General features: G+C 34.8%; 9 protein-coding genes across 9 annotated transcripts; 4 read left to right on the forward strand and 5 right to left on the reverse strand.

Annotated features, from left to right (window-relative positions):
* Positions 1–51: 51 nt before the first annotated feature.
* BX664DRAFT_344397 (uncharacterized protein) lies at positions 52–2106 on the reverse strand. Its single transcript, XM_051547459.1, has 3 exons — positions 1986–2106; positions 423–1882; positions 52–300 (listed from the first exon to the last, which is right to left on the reverse strand). The coding sequence occupies exons 1-3, from the start codon at positions 2020–2022 to the stop codon at positions 94–96; spliced, it is 1704 nt and encodes a 567-aa protein (XP_051395683.1). The 5' UTR covers positions 2023–2106; the 3' UTR covers positions 52–93.
* A 1824-nt stretch (positions 2107–3930) lies between these two features.
* Positions 3931–4836, forward strand: BX664DRAFT_270964 (uncharacterized protein; the record flags this gene model as incomplete). The annotated part of the gene is made up of 4 exons (XM_051541122.1): positions 3931–4076; positions 4140–4290; positions 4383–4639; positions 4701–4836. Coding segments are annotated over 4 exons (690 nt in total), but the record flags the coding sequence as incomplete, so codon positions are not given.
* Positions 4837–5018: 182 nt separating this feature from the next.
* Positions 5019–5921, forward strand: BX664DRAFT_50704 (uncharacterized protein). Its single transcript, XM_051549611.1, has 5 exons — positions 5019–5026; positions 5128–5262; positions 5393–5485; positions 5615–5749; positions 5834–5921. The coding sequence occupies exons 2-5, from the start codon at positions 5186–5188 to the stop codon at positions 5868–5870; spliced, it is 342 nt and encodes a 113-aa protein (XP_051395685.1). The 5' UTR covers positions 5019–5026; positions 5128–5185; the 3' UTR covers positions 5871–5921.
* Positions 5922–6590: 669 nt separating this feature from the next.
* Positions 6591–7522, forward strand: BX664DRAFT_50663 (uncharacterized protein). The gene is made up of 4 exons (XM_051549610.1): positions 6591–6790; positions 6875–6961; positions 7026–7145; positions 7216–7522. Exons 1-4 carry the CDS (start codon positions 6663–6665, stop codon positions 7349–7351), a joined length of 471 nt encoding a protein of 156 aa, XP_051395686.1. The 5' UTR covers positions 6591–6662; the 3' UTR covers positions 7352–7522.
* BX664DRAFT_344407 (uncharacterized protein) lies at positions 7493–8428 on the forward strand. Its single transcript, XM_051547460.1, has 3 exons — positions 7493–7829; positions 7892–8034; positions 8097–8428. The coding sequence occupies exons 1-3, from the start codon at positions 7694–7696 to the stop codon at positions 8277–8279; spliced, it is 462 nt and encodes a 153-aa protein (XP_051395687.1). The 5' UTR covers positions 7493–7693; the 3' UTR covers positions 8280–8428.
* A 988-nt stretch (positions 8429–9416) lies between these two features.
* On the reverse strand, positions 9417–9837 carry BX664DRAFT_344417 (uncharacterized protein). Its single transcript, XM_051547461.1, has 2 exons — positions 9817–9837; positions 9417–9680 (listed from the first exon to the last, which is right to left on the reverse strand). The coding sequence occupies exons 1-2, from the start codon at positions 9821–9823 to the stop codon at positions 9463–9465; spliced, it is 225 nt and encodes a 74-aa protein (XP_051395688.1). The 5' UTR covers positions 9824–9837; the 3' UTR covers positions 9417–9462.
* Positions 9838–12493: 2656 nt separating this feature from the next.
* On the reverse strand, positions 12494–12826 carry BX664DRAFT_353921 (uncharacterized protein; the record flags this gene model as incomplete). Its single annotated transcript, XM_051547713.1, has 1 exon — positions 12494–12826. The coding sequence occupies one exon, from the start codon at positions 12824–12826 to the stop codon at positions 12494–12496; it is 333 nt and encodes a 110-aa protein (XP_051395689.1).
* A 425-nt stretch (positions 12827–13251) lies between these two features.
* BX664DRAFT_344421 (uncharacterized protein) lies at positions 13252–14912 on the reverse strand. The gene is made up of 6 exons (XM_051547462.1): positions 14551–14912; positions 14382–14482; positions 13903–14306; positions 13690–13831; positions 13491–13628; positions 13252–13407 (listed from the first exon to the last, which is right to left on the reverse strand). The coding sequence occupies exons 1-5, from the start codon at positions 14569–14571 to the stop codon at positions 13523–13525; spliced, it is 774 nt and encodes a 257-aa protein (XP_051395690.1). The 5' UTR covers positions 14572–14912; the 3' UTR covers positions 13252–13407; positions 13491–13522.
* Positions 14913–16674: 1762 nt separating this feature from the next.
* On the reverse strand, positions 16675–18569 carry BX664DRAFT_353923 (uncharacterized protein; the record flags this gene model as incomplete). Its single annotated transcript, XM_051547714.1, has 5 exons — positions 16675–16805; positions 17540–17775; positions 17849–17943; positions 18025–18175; positions 18241–18569. The coding sequence occupies 5 exons, from the start codon at positions 18567–18569 to the stop codon at positions 16675–16677; spliced, it is 942 nt and encodes a 313-aa protein (XP_051395691.1).
* Positions 18570–19014: the final 445 nt, after the last annotated feature.

A 19014-nucleotide genomic window follows, 5' to 3' on the forward strand; every position in this document is an offset into this window, starting at 1 on the left:
TGATATCAATTTAACATGAAGCCTATCAATCAAATCACCATATTGATATAATAAATAAATAAATGGAGGCTACGATAGCTTTTTTATTTTGATCTAAAATTGAGTCTGATCAAATACTAGTCTAGCTGATCCTGCAAATGATTGGATGATAACTTGATGATCCCTTGTTCCTTTACCACGTCTGCCTTGTTTGATTGATTTATTAATGACATCAAACTTGATCTTGTTTGATTCCATATCTTGAACAGTTGTACCACTAAGACTGGATTGTACATCAAATATACCATCAAATGTCAAAGGCTTTTTTTTTCGGGATATCGTAAGGAAAATAAATAAATAAAAAAAAATAAAAAAAAAAAAGATAAATCATTTCATTATTAGTTTTTTTTTTTTTTTTTTTTTTTTTTTGGAAAAAAAATTACCTCGTGCATTGTAATGGAACCTAAATTTGATGTGATGAGGGTTCGTTTGCTGAGAACTTTTGAATTAATATGAATTGCAGCATTGATAGATTGAACATCCAGTACATCCAAATCCTGATTGGCCGCAGGTAGAAAAGTGGCATCGATGGCGCCATTGGTAGAGCGTAAAATACATTGACGACGTGGGCGAAGACGAGAGGCATCCAAGTGACTATTGATTGTAGTGAGTTCAATGACATCGGCTTCCAACGATCCGGCATTATTAGCCATTGTGATTCTACCATTTTTCGCTTTAAGCTTGATGGCATCACCTGCTTTGATGGGTCCCGCCACAGATAAATCACCACCAGCCATCCCTGTCAATTCAAGATCAATCGTACCAGATGCTTCCATTCTTGGTAATGTCCAAGCGCCATTGTTGCCTTGAAGCTTGATTCGCAAATGCTTTCCTCGCCAGCCTTGATTCCCTGCTGGTAGTACCAATCCCGGTCTTGAGCCCGATAATACTATGCTAAGGTCCTCTATCATATCCACTGGATCTTCACCGACCATAAAAATGTTCATAGACTGCGCTTCCACCATGATGGCCGCATCATGTCTGTCATGCTTAGACATGTGTAATACAACGACCAGTCCATGTTTCGTATTTTCATCCACAACCACCGATAATGACGTTGCGTTATGTACAGTGAAGATAGCCTTGAGTGTGGATGGATCACCACCACCACCGCCTTGCGACGTAGACCAGCCGTTTTGATGTTGATAAGAGAAGGAAATCCAAGACACTGGTTCATCCGTTGCTACAATATGGACTTCGCCAGCGTTGGTCATAAAATTCAACGACAACGAGGTCAATGAAGATGCTGGCATTTTTGATAAATCCTTGTCATGAGCCAAAAACTCGAGGTGAGAAGGACTCAATGGATATGGACTCGTCATGATTACCCTCGTAGATCCGCGTGACCTTTTAAAACAATAATTGATGAAAGCAAATATCAAATAGATCAATATGATGACCAAAAGGCAAAGACTTTTCTTGATCCTTTTTCTGTTCATACACCGAACATGACAGCTATCCTTTATGGCTTTCCATGAGGTTAAGAAAGGTGAACGAGACGATACTGAAGGCGAAATTAAAGGTTGTTGTTCATATGGACGGTTGGTATGACTGTCGTTGTAATCGTTAGCATCAGGTATATTGTTGGTTGAAATAGAACCATAGGCTGTATTATAAGGTTGAGGAGAAGAAGGTGATATTGAGGGTGAGGTGACTTGTTGATCTGTAGGTGGCAACAATAGTGAAGCAGGAGGAGCTGTGGGTATTCGCTGGTGATATCCACTTACATAAGGTGAGGAACTATAGGGAGAGTTTGCTGAATGTGCTGAACCTAAACCAACAGATTCTGAATAGGATGGTGGTGGTGGTTCGTTATTATCGTTATTGATACTAGTCGTTGCTTCTATTGAATAACCAAACCATGTTTTGAGTTAAACCAATAAAACAAAATTTTTATTTTTTTTTCTTGTAGTTCTAACTCCTTTTTTTTTTTAATACTAACTTACTTTTATCGTCCCCATATAATGCTTTAGAGGGAAGCATATTCCATTAAGATTGTTTGCAAGTTCAAACAGTAAGGCTTAGCAAGAATGAACAAAGGAATAATTAACCTTAATATTTCTCAAGGGAAAGTGATCAAAAAAAAAAAAAAAGAAAACCGGAATTTCAACCTTATTTACCGTTTTTGGCGAGGTTACCAATCATGAGACATGTACACCCAATCTTGCTACCAGTTGCATCGTCAAAATCACACGTTTATATATTTGATAAAGAGCTTTTATAGATCATCACAATCGTTTATTACTATTCATGATAAAAATAAAGATCAACTATACTAATATATACATATATATATATATATATATACCACTAAAGAAGGAGAGAGAAGGGATAATTTCAGAGCATCTTAAACCGTCAGTCCTACATTGACCATGCCCACATATTCTTGTTCCAGGAACCCGGTCTCCTTTTCCAGTTCCAACATGTCAGCCTATAAAAAAAATGGTGCTTTGAATTTTTTTACTTTCTCTTGAAATTTCACTTATTCCTTTTTACTATCTCTCTTCTTCGAATATAAAATTCAATTGTTCTTTTTCTTTACCATTATCACCTTACTCCATAATCAAAAAATTTTATATTTATTATTATCAACTTCAAATTATATTTTATTTCGTTCCGCTAGATAAGTCTAGTAAGTATACTTTTTTTTTTTGTTATGATTATATATTTTACTAATAAACTTGACTGAAACTTATCTCACATCAATCATCATTGGCGGCAACATGGACTATTACCGAGCACAACACAGCCAAAGCGATCAGGGCAATGTGGTGTATAGTTGGGAATATCGGCAACTCTATCAAACGATATAATGATCCTTACTGACTTTTTACATCAATGACAACAATTTAACAAAAATAGTGAATGAATAAAAATAAATCATGCATCTGAGTCAGAATTACCTTTATTTATTTATTTACTTCTCGTTTTTCTTTTGTTGTTTATCATTTTCTCTTCTTCTTGTTTTTCTTTTGTTTTTTATCACTTTCTCTTCTTCTCTTTTTTCTTCCTCGTCATTACAAGCTTTTAAAGGTAATTAGTCTCTCCTTTTTTAGTTTAGAATATAAATACGTTGTTTTATTTCAATAATATTAGAACTTGTTATCTTTGGTCAACACTAGATTGTCTTATTCTAAAGCTATTGTATTCTCGTGTCTAGATATGTATACTTACTTCTGATTTGTCTGTTTGTCTGTTACTGATATTATACCATCTCTTCTGTGACATTCTTAAGACTGGTATCCAATCGTCTGCTATCATTCTGCGTCTCCTGGTGTACAGTGCGTGCGGTAGGCTTTTTTTTTTCTCACTTGTATATTTGGTCTCATTGTTTTCTTTTGTTTTTGGTAGTGGCGAAGCCGTGAATATTGCTACCAAACGACGAAAATTTGGTGATGGTACTGGGGACAAGGGTGTCAAGAATGACTTCATTGTTAGGACGGTTGGCAACGGGCATCTTTTAGAGTTTGCATGCGGCGAAACGGCTTGTAGTTATCATGATGCGATGGATTCCTTTCTCTGTTTGTCACTATAGTTGTCCAAGACATTTTTTTGCAGCAGATGCTTAGAATTTACAACGACTGATCGACTCATTCATACCAACGACGCACAGTTGATACAGTGAATAGTGGCCGCTGTATTCCACCAATATCTTGATGATAAATTCTAATTCGCTCCGGTTGAAGGCAAGTAAAAAGGAAGGAAGAAGAAATTGACTGCTTAACATGAAAATGAGGTCGTACTTATTACTCTATCCTTTTTTTTTTTTTTTTTTTTTTTTTTTTGCTAGCACTATGAAAAGGATAGCTACCTGATGATCAAGACCAGTACGATGACGAAGAACAAGGTGCAAGACAATATATTCCCTCGCGAACTGACAATAATGGCTATTTCCGAACAATGACGTCGGGCTCTATCACTGAATTCAAAAATAATTATGCCAATATGATTGAATCACGGAAATGGAAACTCAACTGTAGTCAACGCTTTGTGGAAAATTCTCTGTATGAATATGGAATGAAATTAAAAAAAGAAAGGTAAGCTTCAAGAAACAAAGATACTCTTATCATTTTATTGCTAAACTCCTTGCTTAGATATAGTTGTGTCCATTCGTTTATCCTTGATGTTGATAACGAAGATTTCCGTGGCCTCTTTGAAGATGATGGATGGGAAGAAATCGAATGCACAAATATCAAGGAAGGTCCTCCTTTGCCTAACAATGTGGATAGACTCTTACATGATTTCAACAAGGTAAACTTCACTGGAGACATAAAAAAAAAACACTAATATTTACTAAATCTAAATTATAAACCAATTCTAGTGAGATTTATGATGTCCTCAAGGATTCTTCAAGACGTTATGAAGACTTTAACACAAGAACTATTTTTTATGCTGTTATTTATTCCATGTATGTTACACAAATATATGACGGATGTAGGCTAACCCTTTTTTTTTTTTTGTGTACATATAGGCTCTTTTTACTGGAAGCAAGTCCCAATCCGCTGATGTCTCAACAACTAGAACAATGGTATCAAACAAACGTATGGACGCCTGTAACGGATAAAATGCTTGGCAATCTACCTAGTGTGGTGTGTGTATTGTAAATTGTAAAAGAGATAATAGCATAATAAGGTGTTGACAGAGACTTATCTTCATTCTAGGGGCGAATCAGCAAGTGTAGCTAGCAAGGAAAGAAAGCGACAACAAGGCAAATTATACCCTAGACGAATGGGATCACGTACTGACATGGTTCTTCGAAAAACTGGAAATGGAATCGCACTGGAATATGGTACCTGATGTGGTGATTGAATTTTTACTTTTACATTGAAATTTCGCTTAGTCCATTTTATCAACTCTCTTCTTCGAATATTAAATTCAATTATCCTTTTTTTTTTTTTACATTACCACCTTACTCCATAATCAAAACTTTGTTCTTATAACTATCAAAAACGTATTATATTTTTCTTATTTCCGCTAGATAAGTCTAGTAAGTATTTTTTTTCTTTGTTATGATTTTTTTTTAGAAATCAAAAAACCAGTAACAACGTTATCCTCTAAAAGCTCATTTTATTTAAATTCCCCGTGTAGGTGCGAAAAAGGTCTGATATCCAATCGCCTGTTATCATTATGTCTCCCGAACAAGATTATGCTCCGGTCCCTGCTGGATGGAATCGGTATATCTATTAAATACAGTGTTGAGCGGCTGTTAATAGAATCATCAGGGTAAGAAAGATGTAAGTACGTCCGGACAAATGGATACGACGGATGCACTGAAGAAGAACTTACTGTCAACAAAATTATCCGCTACATTTTAACTGATTTTTCATTTAAATTGCCTGGTCAACACCGATAGCAGAAGTACAGATGAAAGGACACCATTCTGCCAACATCTTATCCCTATCCTGAAGGCGTTTTCTGGTGTCACAGGTCTCATGGATTTCACTTGGTAAGTAAAAAAAGAAAAAAAAAATCATAATCAAAACGAGTGTGATTATTGTGCTCATTTAATTTGTATTCTTGTTTTTTTTTTTTTTTTTTTTTTTTTTTTTTTTTTTTTTTTTTTTTTATCTATTAGGTGCGAAAATGGACTTCTGAACAATCGCCTTTTGTCACTATGCCTTCCGAAACCAATGATCTTTCGCTCCCTCTTGGACGGTGTTGGTGTATCTGTCAAAGACAAAGTGGAACGGCTACTTATTGAATCATCTGGGTAATAATATAAAGAGAAAAAAAAATGTTGTACTGAAATACTCAACTCGTTTTATCTTATGTTCCACCACTTCGTCATTCTAAGCAAGAATCCTCCCCCCCCAGCAAAAAAAAAATGTTAACTTCAATATAGATGCAAAAATTGAATGTTATTCAGAAGCATTACAAGACACCTCCAGCTGTTAAACAGTTTATCACAGGCTTACTTGAAGAGGTAAAATATATGTAAAATATTTGCCCTATGCTTACTTTGTATTTTGCCTTTTCATTCAGATATCAAAGGAAGGAGATGCAGCAAACAATGAAGCAAGCAATATTACGAACAATTATATTGGTGCTGGATCTGGATCGACCTACAAAGATTCATTTGTAAGTTTGAAGATAACAATTATCTGGATAAAAAGAAAGAAAAAGGGAGGGAAAAAAAGAAGGGCTGTGGCATACTAATCCTTCACTCATGTTTGGCTTATCATATGTTATTAATTCTTCTTCTGCTCCTTCTCCTTGCTTGCCACCACCACCACCACCACCACCATCACAACAACAACAACAACAACAACAACAACAACAACAACAACAACAACAACAAGAAGAAGAAGAAGAAGGTTCCACTGAATTATTGTCACTGCCACCACCACAACATGATGATCAAGATCAGTACGACGACGAAGAACAAGATGCACGACAACATATGACGTCGGACTCTATCACTGAATTCAAAAATAATTATGCCAATATGATTGAATCACGGAAATGGAAACTCAACTGTAGTCAACGCTTTGTGGAAAATTCTCTGTATGAATATGGAATGAAATTAAAAAAAGAAAGGTAAGCTTCAAGAAACAAAGATACTCTTATCATTTTATTGCTAAACTCCTTGCTTAGATATAGTTGTGTCCATTCGTTTATCCTTGATGTTGATAATGAAGATTTCCGTGGCCTCTTTGAAGATGATGGATGGGAAGAAATCGAATGCACAAATATCAAGGAAGATCCTCCTTTGCCTAACAATGTGGATAGACTCTTACATGATTTCAACAAGGTAAACTTCATTGGAGACATGAACAACCAAAAAAAAAAAAAAAGCTTAAATATTTACTAACTCTAAATTATAAGCCAATTCTAGTGAGATTTATGATGTCCTCAAGGATTCTTCAAGACGTTATGAGGACTTTAACACAAGAACTATTTTTTATGCTGTTATTTATTCCATGTATGTTACACAAATATATGACGGACGTAGGCTAACCCTTTTTTTTTTTTTTGTGTACATATAGGCTCTTTTTACTGGAAGCAAGTCCCAATCCGCTGATGTCTCAACAACTAGAACAATGGTATCAAACAAACGTATGGACGCCTGTAACGGATAAAATGCTTGGCAATCTACCTAGTGTGGTGTGTGTATTGTAAATTGTAAAAGAGATAATAGCATAATAAGGTGTTGACAGAGACTTATCTTCATTCTAGGGGCGAATCAGCAAGTGTAGCTAGCAAGGAAAGAAAGCGACAACAAGGCAAATTATACCCTGAACGAATGGGATCACGTACTGACATGGTTCTTCGAAAAACTGGAAATGGAATCGTACTGGAATATGGTACCTGATGTGGTGATTGAATTTTTACTTTTTACATTGAAATTTCGCCTAGTCCATTTTGTCAACTCTCTTCTTCGAATATTAAATTCAATTACCCTTTTTCTTTACCATTATCACCTTCGTCTAAGAGACACTTTGGATACCATCATCAAGGATATAAAACAAATAAAAGAGCGAATAGGACTCCTCGCTAAACAAGTATCCGAAATCAAACAGCAACAACAGCAACAACAGCAATAGCACCAGCAAGAACAACGGCAGTGGCACCGTCAGAACTCCTTGACTTGGCAAACAACATCATCAACCACCATCAACACGCTGTCCAAACCACCATCACTAAAGCAGGCTTAATGTTCCTATATCAAAAAAACTTCCATCACCTCAAGAACTACTCTTTTTTTACTTTGTCCCTCTTTCTTTTACTTCTTGCTGATGAAAAGCTATTGGAAACAATCTCTGTCAGTTTTATTCATGCTAGCGCCAAAGGTAAGTACAAGTTTTTTTTTTCAATATAAAAAAAGGAACTTATGTGTTTTTATTCTATGTAGATGATTATTTACGTCTTTGGGTGATGCGACCAAGGTGTGGTGGTAGAATTCTTTCGTTTGAACGTTTGGAAAAATGCAAGATTCCTATGGACCAAGACAGAAAAGGTATGCGGGATGTTATTGAATTTTTTTGGTTGGTCAAGGTAAGAACTTGATACTTTTATTGATGTCCAATCGATTTTTTAATTATCATTATTACCTTTAGAACGTAGCCTTGGAATCCCAAAAAGCTATCTTATCTCTTAAGGACTCAAACGATGATGCCGTGTTTGATCCCAAGTCAAAGACTTTTCTACCAGACCTCTTGAAGCCATGCCCAATCAAGCCTACAAAGATGAATTCATGTGGTGGTATCGTGGAATTAGACCCCATCTCCTTCATTGAATGAATTCGTGGTATATACACATTCATACTGTATTCTCATTCATTATTATAGTTTTACCCAATACTAGTTTACCTTCCCTATGCACTTCCATCAATTAGTATACTTGACCTCTTCTCATTTGTAAATAAATTGTTTTTATCTTTGTCCCTTTTATTATGTGCTTTGCTTTTTATTATGTTGCTAATTTTGTATTTCTTTTAGCGCATAAGTGAAAAAAAGACACAGTCAGTCATTGGCATAAAGGGAAAATCCGCCCTGTTTCCTTTTCTTCCTGTTTATCCGCCTTTTTAGATGACACAACCAAGTTCATCCTATGCTCTCAATACTCTCACCAATATTATCAGGTTAAATACCGATTGAAGGACACTTTGGATACCATTATCGTTTAGTAATGAATTAAAAGAATTGGTACGACTCGTGACTGAAGCGGCAGAAATCAAGAATGTCTTGAAACAACAAGTACAAAGGGCGGCTCATCTTATTGTTTTTTTTTTTCTATTTGGTTGGACTCTCTTTCTCTCCCTTGCTCTCATTGTGGTGTTGTTTTCTTCAAGATCTTTTTTCCTGCATTGTTGGTCTTTGTCCTTTGTCTTTTCCCACTTGACATGGTATTTCCGTATTATTATTCTCTCTCATAGTCTTAGGCTATTACTCCCGTTCTTGTGGTTGTCTCTACTCGCTTCAACAAAAAGTCAGCAATGTACACTACACGTAACGTGCTTTTGGTTGTCCTTCTGGTATTGATTCTTATGATCGATACATCAACACTGACGCATGATGTAGACTAGGTAATATGTATATATAAAAGAAGAAGAAAAAATGAAAAAGATCGATGGATTACTACTAACTGTGTGTTTATTTTGCTTTTTTATTTGTTAGGTATCAGGATAGCGGTCTATACAATCAAATGTTGAATGGTCATCATTACTTTATACTTAGCTTTTGGTCAGATGAAGATCACGGTGCATTGGTCTTTGTTTGTTTACGGGCAATGGACTTGGTCGAGGATGATCAGTCTCTAGAGTCGTTTATGAATCTAGTGGTTGAATTTTGTGCTCAAGTAGGTGGAGGGCAAAATGCAATACGTAGGAAATTGAGTTATTGTCTGTTGATCGTGTTGTTTCATGCTGGAGTCCTTGTTAAGTCCTGACATTTGCTGTATTTGATTTGGAAAGATTATTGAGGATCATATCAAAGACTGATAGTGGAGCGTTATACGTAAGACGATACAACTATCTTTCTTAATGATCTGAAATTGTCTGATGTCTACATGTGGCAAGCCTTTATTTCTCTCCGAACCTACTGTTATGATGACATTCGATTTACTGGTGGTACAAAATACCCAACGGTGTAGCCAAGATAACATGTGTATATAAGAGAAAAGAAATAAACATTGATGGATTACTACTTATTTTGTTGATTTTATCTATAGCTTGCTAGATTATTGTCTATACAATAATGGTGATACAAACATTCAATGATATAGCCAAGGTAACTTGTACATAGGAAAAGGAAAAAGAAATAAACGTTGATGGGTTACTACTCATTTTGTTGATTTTATCTATAGCTTACAAGATTGTCATCCATACAATAACGGTGATGCAAATATCCAATGGAGTAGCCAAAGTAAAATGTATCCTACAGAAAAAGAAAAAAGAGGAAAACATTGATGGATTATCGCTCACTTCATTGATTTTTTCCGTAGATTGCAAACAATACAATCAAACCAAGATCACTTGCTTTCTTGTCAGAATTGACTCTATTAGGTGGCCAAATTGTAGTATGTTTATCATTCAATTAATCTTATTGGAAGTGAAGATCATGGTCATTGTCCTGGTGGTGACATTACTTTGGGTATCAATAGTGGTCGTAGCCTAGCGGACGTTATCGTTTGTAGTGTAGTTATTTGGTATTATTATTATGTAGAGATAGTTATGTAGTATAATAGTATAGTATTTGTATTGATGAAATAAAATTCGTTTTTTGTATATATCTTATTTACAATATTGATGAAAGAAAAACGAGACTTTTATTAAAGACATTGTCGATTACATCACGTACATGTCAGATATCCAGAATATATGGCTGATATCTGCCATAAAAATCAGGAATATATTCCGGATTACTAACAAAAATCCGCCATATATTCCTGGTTTTTATCCCGGATATCATAGACTACATGCCATATATACGGAATTTTTTTCCCATGGTGAATGTAAAATAAAAAAATAATAATGAAGACAAATCGAAAATACGATGAGACTGTTGGTTGATTTTATTTCAATAAGAATTGAATGAGAGAGAAAAAAGAGAAAAAACTATTCTAATCCAACCTTAAATGACAAGAAGCTGAGATATTAAAGTTACACAATAATATCAGTCTAGATACGACAGGCTATCTTGATATAATCATTACTTTGATCGGCTTGACAGGTGTAGGTTTAAGTAATGTTGGCAATAGAGGTGCTTGTTCAGGGAAATCATGTGATAAGAAGTTGATATCGTTCGAGAGCCGCAGTGCCTTGATTGCTTGTCCTATGAATAAAAACCAATTTCCCTTTTGTTATTTTTTTTTTTTTTTTTGTGGGCTATTCATCTGCATTTTCTTACTTTCACTTTCCAGAAAAAAACTTGATCATTTTTAGAGCTAGTACCTTGTTCGATCGGCTTGTTGTCAGTTCCACTTTTTCGAATGAAAGTATTCTGCCATCGAAACAAGGTTTCATGATCCATAGCCGCATATAATTGCCTACAATAAATAATAACAGTAAGTCAATGTGACTTGTTATAATACAGAAAGCAATATATATAAAAAAAAAACCTTACCGTTGGCACCAGCATGCAAGAAGAGGACGCGCAAATCATTCATAAGGACCTTGTCGGCGTAGGGGTTACTTTGTGAGGATGACATTGAGCATAATATTGTCAAGAACGTGATAATACGAGAGATGGTATAATATCAATAAACAGACAGACAGACAAGACAGAAGTAAGTATACATACATAGATAGACACGAGAATACAATAGCTACTTGATGATTAGAATATGACAATCTAATATTGACCAAAGATAACATACAAGTTTTAATATTATTGAAATAAAATAACGTATTTATATTCTAAACTAAAAAAGGAGAGATTAACTACCATATCAAAAGGTTGTAATGACGAGGAAGAAAAAAGAGAAGAAGAGAAGGTGATAAAAAAAAAAAAAAGAAAAAAGAGAAGAAGAGAAGGTGATAAAAAGAAAAAAGAAAAAAGAGAAGAAGAGAAAATGATAAACAACAAAAGAAAAACAAGAAGTAAATAAATAAATAAAGGCAATTCTGGCTCAGATGCATGATTTTATTTTTATAGAATAACTGTCCTATGATGAGTTTCATTCACTATTTTTGTTAAATTGTTGTCATTGATGTAAAAAGTCAGTAAGGATCATTACATTGTTTGATAGAGTTGTCGATATTCCCAACTATACATCACATTGCCCTGATCGCTTTGGTTGTGTTGCGCTCGGTAATAGTCCATGTTGCCGCCAATGATGATAACTTATCCCAAGATATTTGGTAACATATCAGACTGCAAAATTGTCCCTTTTTTTAAAATCCTATTTATTGTATATTATCATCTTCAAATAAAAGAGTCTTCTTTATAAAACCATTGTCTTTCTTCTCGTGATTATCTTTAGTGATCATCATCAACAATCATCATAATAGGAATACAGTAACATTACTTCATCTATCTTTATTAGGCTCAATGGTAAATCATATACCATCAACGTCAATCTCATTGAAAATCGTCAAACATACATCATAAAGTCGATCATCAACTATATTTTCATTTCGTTTTTTCCGAAATTCAAATTTAATTTACTTTGAAAACGACTGAATGCATTTCAGAAAAATAAGAAATCAAGAACGTCTGCACTAAATCGAGTCAGGAAACAAAATAAACGTATTTAGGAAAAATAAAATTTATTTCAGATCTTTTCTCATAGTGAATTTAAATAACTGGCTGATGTTGAATGTTTCGGTACGGGTAAAGTGGTTGATTGGATTAAGTTAAATAAAAATAATAATAAAGACAAATCGAAAATACGATGAGACCGTTGGTAGAGTTTTATTTCAATAAGAATTGAATGAGAGAGAAAAAAGAGAAAAAACTATCCTAATCCAATCTTAAATGACAAGAAGCTGAGATATTAAAGTTACACAATAATATCAGTCTAGACACGACGCGGGGGCTTGAACACGGAAAGTGGAAGAATAATATGAAGCATCAGCATCCATAGTTGCAGTCACTGCGTTGATGCTGTTATAAATCCATGAGTCATCGTCCGTATCATCGTTGGTCGTATTGATGAAATCGTTGTTTAGCTGGATCTGCATTTCTTGGATGGTGAAGGCATTGGAATCATTTGGGGTATGAGATGCGTCAGAAGTATCAGTAGCAATGGAAGCAGAGAAGATGGCAGCTGTAGCGGAATCAGTAGGAAGGAGGCGCATGGAAGCCAGTAGTTGCCGGGTAGTTACTTGGGATATTGAATACTGCATGGAAGCCAGTAGTTGCCCACTCGTTTCCTCCAACGATTCCAATTACTTGTCATTGATAATATCCAACAATTCTGACGACGCCAGTCGTGATTTCCAGAGAGTCCTTGTTTGTGTTCGACAGATCCAAAAACGTGTATAGTCAGAAGATAAAAATCCATTGTTGATAATCGCTATGAATTCGTTGATCCCTTGGGTTCTTGGTTCCGAAATGGACATTCTAGTATGTTGCCGAATTGTTGCTGCGCTCGTAGTCTGTCCAAATAATCAAAGAGAGACAAAGTAAAAACAAAAAAAAAAAAAAAAAAAAAAAAAAAAAAAAAAAAAAAAAAAAAAAAAAAAAAAAAAAAAAAAAGAGGATAGAGTAATAAGTACGGCTTCATTTTCATGTTATGCAGTTAATTTTTTTCTTCCTTCCTTTTGTTTACCTTCAACCGGTGTGAATTAGAACTGATCATCAAGATATTGGTGGAATACAGCGGCCGCTTGATTATTCACTGTATCAACTGTGCGTCGTTGGTGTGAATGAGTCTATCAGTTGTTGTAAATTGTAAGCATCTGCTGCAAAAAAATGTCTTGGAAAACTGTAGTGACAAACAGAGAAAGGAATCAATACCTACACCGCGACTTTAGTACCTTGTACGTTTTCTTCTTCTTATAAACTTACAGCTTTGCTTCCATTGGCAGAATGGTCAAACCTTACAAGGTATTCGATGAGCGCAAGCAGGTCACGGTGATCGCCGGAATAAGAACGTTTCCTCTGAGATGCACTCTTGATTCCAATGATTGCTTATTCCACATGGTACTATTTGAATACAAAGAAAAAAAATTTAGATCGAGTATGAACCTTCGCCTATGATGCTTACCTTTTATTCCATAAGAACCTCATCAGGTTTGCCATTGCATCAATGTCAGTCGGATCCAAACAAATCGATCTTTTGCCCAGTCGTTCAAGAAGGAGAAGCTTGCCACTGAGAGTTGGACGCATTTGCCACAGTCGGATGTTGTCTAAAAAAATAAAAAGGATTGAGTGCACACACTTCCATCTCCCCAGAAAAAAAAAAAAAAAAAGACATTACCTCGTGAACTTGCATGGATAAAGAGGACGCGAGCTTCGTGCAAGAGAGTGGGGTCGGCGTTGTGGTATTTCCGTAAAATCGCCTTGATCATCGTAGACATTCCAAAGGCAGCCTTGATATGGTCGTAGGCATTTCTTACAGTGTCGTGCTTCCCATAATAACCAGAGGCCTCCAACAGTAAAACTTCTAGTGCAGAACTACCAATGTACATCGTCCCATCAGCAAGGTAAGTCGCATTGTTAATCACTGCGTTGAGATTGGTCTTGCCAACACGAAAGCGACAGTTAGTGTCATAGATTTGGTTGACCACCAGGTTCAGAAGAGGCCAGATTCCATGGTGACAATATGCAGCTTCAGATTCAGACAAATTGCACGGTTTGGTGCGGTGGTGGATGGAATCAGAGCTAAAGATCATAAATAGCCGAAAAAAATTTTGAGTGAGCCACTGTCCAGCTATGCAAGCGATGAAGGGTACTTACAATGTCTGCAGCACACGAGAAATAAAAACAAACACATCATTGGGATGATCCGGAGAGAGTAACGGCTTGTCATATATCTGTTCTGTGCAGTCATAGGTTCCCTATTATGTAAAATAATAACAAGGCATTAATAATAAGGAAGACCAAAGGATTTCTTGTCAAGACTTACATAAGCTGACGATAGCATCATGCTGGAGATATTGTACTTCACATCTTTGTGTCCTGTTCCAAGACGGCTGTAACGATTATATTAACGACTTATATATCGTTGAAAGAAGTACTTTAATTGGCCTTCTTTGAACTTTTTTTTTTTTCCACGGCACATTTTTCTGATTCAAAAGAAAATCTACTTCCTCACTTGTAAAAGTAGATGATGAAGATATTGTAGGTATCGATAATTGTCATAACGTTCACTGCCTTGACTGTGTTGTGCTCGGTAATATCCATGTCGCGGCCAATGATGATAACTTATCCCAAGATATTTGGTAAACCAAAACCACGATTATAATCAATCGAATATCCATCCAAGGCTGAGATGGAACTGTCTGGATGTCGATGGTCGCGGTGATTTTGTTGGCTTCATGGTTCATAGTATCGTGCCTATGTATCAAAAGACAGGAATTAAAGGTTAGCACTAGAAAAAAATTCATAAAAACACATTATCAGACCATCACTTACCAGCGAAAGAGAATACCATTTTCTGGATCATCAAACAGGGGGAAGAAGAAGAAGAAAGGGCGTTCAGATACCTAGAAAAGAGTTCAAGTTCATTGGGATTTTCATTAAAAACAGTACTTGGAAGAGATTCGATCCTAAAATAATAATACAATATAATCTTGGTAGTTGCTGGTTTTGTATGCATCGATAGCATCAGATAAATTCCAATTGCTAGGCGAGGTATGTTGGAACGACCTTGGAGATGCAGAATGATAGCAGACGATTGGATACCAGTCTTAAGAATGGCACAGAAGAGATGGTATAATATCAGTAACGGACAAACAGACAATTCAGAAGCAAGTATACATACATATCTAGACACGAGAATACAATAGCTATTTGATGATTAGAATAGGACAATGTAAAAGGCAATGTTGATCGAAGATAACATACAAGTTCTAATAGTATTGAAATAAAACAACGTATTTATATTCTAAACTAAAAAAGGAGAGACTAATTACCTTTAAAAGCTTGTAATGACGAGGAAGAAAAAAGAGAAGAAGAGAAAGTGATAAAAAAAAAAAAAAAGAAAAACAAGAAGAAGAGAAAATGATAAACAACAAAAGAAAAACAAGGAGAAGTAAATAAATAAATAAAGGCAATTCTGGCTCAGATGCATGATTTTATTTTTATAGAATAACTGTCCTATGATGAGTTTCATTCACTATTTTTGTTAAATTGTTGTCATTGATGTAAAAAGTCAGTAAGGATCATTACATTGTTTGATAGAGTTGTCGATATTCCCAACTATACATCACATTGCCCTGATCGCTTTGGTTGTGTTGCGCTCGGTAATAGTCCATGTTGCCGCCAATGATGATAACTTATCCCAAGATATTTGGTAACATATCAGACTGCAAAATTGTCCCTTTTTTTAAAATCCTATTTATTGTATATTATCATCTTCAAATAAAAGAGTCTTCTTTATAAAACCATTGTCTTTATTATCGTGATTATCTTTAGTGGTCATCATCAACAATCATCATAATAGGAATACAGTAACATTACTTCATCTATCTTTATTAGGCTCAATGGTAAATCATATACCATCAACGTCAATCTCATTGAAAATCGTCAAACATACATCATAAAGTGAATCATCAACTATATTTTCATTTCGTTTTTTTCCGAAATTCAAATTTAATTTACTTTGAAAACGACTTAATGTATTTCAGAAAAATCAGAAATCAAGAACGTCTGTACTAAATCGAGTCAGGAAAAAAAAAAATAAACGTATTCAGGAAAAATAAAATTTATTTCAGATCTTTTCCCATAGTGAACCCATCTCATGGAGCATCTTTTTCCACACCCGCTATTATCCAAATCCTAATTACATCCACATCTTCACACACATCTTCATATTCCCCACTGTCCGTCACCATACAGCTCCCCAGTTTCACCCGTCCCTGCCAGAATCCCTACTATAAACCAAAAAAAAAAAAAAGTCAGTGTTGGTCCATACTGTATTTGATTTATTGAAAAAATAATAAGAATAATAAGAATAAGAATAATAAGAATGAGAATAATAATAATACTAAGAATAATAATAAAGAAGTTAATGGACTAAATAACGATTTCACATGGCCAAAAGAAGACGAAGCTTGGGGAATTCCATGATATCAGTGGGAACTTCATAGTTATCAGATCTTGCTAGCTTACATTCATAACCACTGGGAGCATCCATCACCAAAAATTCACAAACAGTACCTTTAAAAAAAAAAAGGATGAGATGTCAGACTAGCGTTCATATTTGTTTCATGAAACCTACCATTGTGCTTATACCTGTGGAATTGGTGTAGATGTGGTTAGTAAAATAAAATAAAAAAGGAGACAAGAACAAGTCTGTGAGATTTCTTTTTTATTTAAAAGACAGATGATTAAAAAAAAGAGACAAAGTATCTATGCAAAAAGTTTTGTTGGTCTTATGTATAAGTACGTAGTGAGTGATACGTAATACTAGTATCATCATACTATATTTAAGATTGATGATCGAACTTTATTTTTGTTTTTTGTTTTGGTTTGTAATACTGTTGTTATACAGAGAGTATAATTTTATTAGTATTTTATTTTTTTATTGATGTGATGTTATCATCATATGTGTAGTGATTCATTATATTAGTTGCCCTGAAGTGTTTATATATTGATATATATCTTTCTTGATAGTATCAAAAAGATCATGAGCATATTAACTTTCAAAGTCCGTATTTTATTTTTTTATATTTTAGATATGCGGTAATTTTTATTTTCTTTCTATTTCTTTCCTTTCTTTATAACAATTTAGTTGTAGTATATCAATTAGTAGTCTTTAGTAGTTATATTTTTATTTAATAAAACTTTTATTTTTATTCCAACTACTTTGTTACACGTCAATATAATTGATTCCATCTTACGATATATTTTTTATTCTTTATTTGTGAATGCATTCTTTGGTTTTATTTTACGCATATGGTTACGAAATGCGCTGATACGACAATACCCTACCACCTCCAATAACCTCATGACGGTTGGATTCCAGTTACATTCATCACAGAGTTTTGTCATCATGTCCTTTAGCGACTTGGGCAACTTCAATTCGGATTCATGGATATGCTTTGATCCCATACAGCCATCATACAAAGCTCCGTCTTCCAGTTGTCTTGATTTCAAAGGATTGGGATTTGATTCAAACATAAAAAACCTATCGTTTGCAAAACAAAGAACGGTTAGTTTTAGCCAATCATATCCATGGGTATATAATTTTTTCATCTTACAAAGAGACTACAGCATAAAAAATACTTTTATGGTCGTGGTCTTTATAGCGTCTAGTTGAATCTTTGAGTATGTCATAAACAGCATTGGCATCATTCTATAAACAAAAAATTCAAGTGGTAAGTCATGGTTTCCATTCTTTTCATTATATAATATCAATATATGCATAATAACTTACCTGATCCAGTTCTTCAAGAAGTTTTTTTATGTCATCTGCCAAAAGAGGATCATCCTTGGCGCATTTGGTTTGAATTTCTTTCAATTCATCATCCTTGAATAGGCCACGGATATCATCATTATCAATACCCAGGATGAATGAATGGACACAACTACGTATATAAACAAGGAGTTTAGCAATAAAATGATAAGAGTATCTTTGTTTCTTGAAGCTTACCTTTCCTTTTTGAGTTTCAATCCATATTCAAAGAGTATGTTTTCTACAAATCGTTGACTACAGTTGACTTTCCATTTCCGTGATTCAATCATATTGGCATAATTATTTTTGAATTCAGTGATAGAGTCCGACGTCATATGTTGTCGCGCATCTTGTTCTTCGTCGTCGTACTGATCTTGATCATCATGTTGTGGTGGTGGCGGTGACAATAATTCAGTGGAACCTTCTTCTTCTTCTTGTTGTTGTTGTTGTTGTGATGGTGGTGGTGGTGGTGGCAAGGAAGGAGAAGGAGCAGAAGAAGAATTAATAACATATGATAAGCCAAACATGAGTGAAGGATTAGTATGCCACAGCCCTTCTTTTTTTCCCTCCCTTTTTCTTTCTTTTTATCCAGATAATTGTTATCTTCAAACTTACAAATGAATCTTTGTAGGTCGATCCAGATCCAGCACCAATATAATTGTTCGTAATATTGCTTGCTTCATTGTTTGCTGCATCTCCTTCCTTTGATATCTGAATGAAAAGGCAAAATACAAAGTAAGCATAGGGCAAATATTTTACATATATTTTTACCTCTTCAAGTAAGCCTGTGATAAACTGTTTAACAGCTGGAGGTGTCTTGTAATGCTTCTGAATAACATTCAATTTTTGCATATATATTGAAGTTAACATTTTTTTTTTTTGCTGGGGGGAGGATTCTTGCTTAGAATGACGAAGTGGTGGAACATAACATAAAACGAGTTGAGTATTTCAGTACAACATTTTTTTTTTCTC

Source organism: Halteromyces radiatus (assembly GCF_025201355.1).
Source record: "Halteromyces radiatus strain CBS 162.75 chromosome Unknown BX664scaffold_13, whole genome shotgun sequence".
In the NCBI taxonomy this organism is placed as follows: Eukaryota; Fungi; Mucoromycota; class Mucoromycetes; order Mucorales; family Cunninghamellaceae; genus Halteromyces; species Halteromyces radiatus.

What these genes read in the sequence shown, in the direction of transcription:
- BX664DRAFT_344397 (XM_051547459.1), bottom strand. Translation starts at nt 2,022, where the DNA reads ATGCTTCCCTCTAAAGCATTATATGGGGACGATAAAA. An exon ending in ATTATATGGGGACGATAAAA is followed by an intron (nt 1,883 to 1,985) that starts GTAAGTTAGTAT and finishes GTTATTCAATAG; the next exon opens with AAGCAACGACTAGTATCAAT. An exon ending in GTTCCATTACAATGCACGAG is followed by an intron (nt 301 to 422) that starts GTAATTTTTTTT and finishes CGAAAAAAAAAG; the next exon opens with CCTTTGACATTTGATGGTAT.
- BX664DRAFT_50704 (XM_051549611.1), top strand. Translation starts at nt 5,186, where the DNA reads ATGCTCCGGTCCCTGCTGGATGGAATCGGTATATCTATTAAATACAGT. An exon ending in CTGTTAATAGAATCATCAGG is followed by an intron (nt 5,263 to 5,392) that starts GTAAGAAAGATG and finishes CAACACCGATAG; the next exon opens with CAGAAGTACAGATGAAAGGA. An exon ending in CTACTTATTGAATCATCTGG is followed by an intron (nt 5,750 to 5,833) that starts GTAATAATATAA and finishes CGTCATTCTAAG; the next exon opens with CAAGAATCCTCCCCCCCCAG.
- BX664DRAFT_50663 (XM_051549610.1), top strand. Translation starts at nt 6,663, where the DNA reads ATGTTGATAATGAAGATTTCCGTGGCCTCTTTGAAGATGATGGATGGG. An exon ending in TATGCTGTTATTTATTCCAT is followed by an intron (nt 6,962 to 7,025) that starts GTATGTTACACA and finishes GTGTACATATAG; the next exon opens with GCTCTTTTTACTGGAAGCAA. An exon ending in GGCAATCTACCTAGTGTGGT is followed by an intron (nt 7,146 to 7,215) that starts GTGTGTATTGTA and finishes TCTTCATTCTAG; the next exon opens with GGGCGAATCAGCAAGTGTAG.
- BX664DRAFT_344407 (XM_051547460.1), top strand. Translation starts at nt 7,694, where the DNA reads ATGTTCCTATATCAAAAAAACTTCCATCACCTCAAGAACTACTCTTTT. An exon ending in TATTCATGCTAGCGCCAAAG is followed by an intron (nt 7,830 to 7,891) that starts GTAAGTACAAGT and finishes TATTCTATGTAG; the next exon opens with ATGATTATTTACGTCTTTGG. An exon ending in AATTTTTTTGGTTGGTCAAG is followed by an intron (nt 8,035 to 8,096) that starts GTAAGAACTTGA and finishes TATTACCTTTAG; the next exon opens with AACGTAGCCTTGGAATCCCA.
- BX664DRAFT_344421 (XM_051547462.1), bottom strand. Translation starts at nt 14,571, where the DNA reads ATGATGCTATCGTCAGCTTAT. An exon ending in TATCCATGCAAGTTCACGAG is followed by an intron (nt 13,832 to 13,902) that starts GTAATGTCTTTT and finishes TTATTTTTTTAG; the next exon opens with ACAACATCCGACTGTGGCAA. An exon ending in AGGTTCTTATGGAATAAAAG is followed by an intron (nt 13,629 to 13,689) that starts GTAAGCATCATA and finishes GTATTCAAATAG; the next exon opens with TACCATGTGGAATAAGCAAT.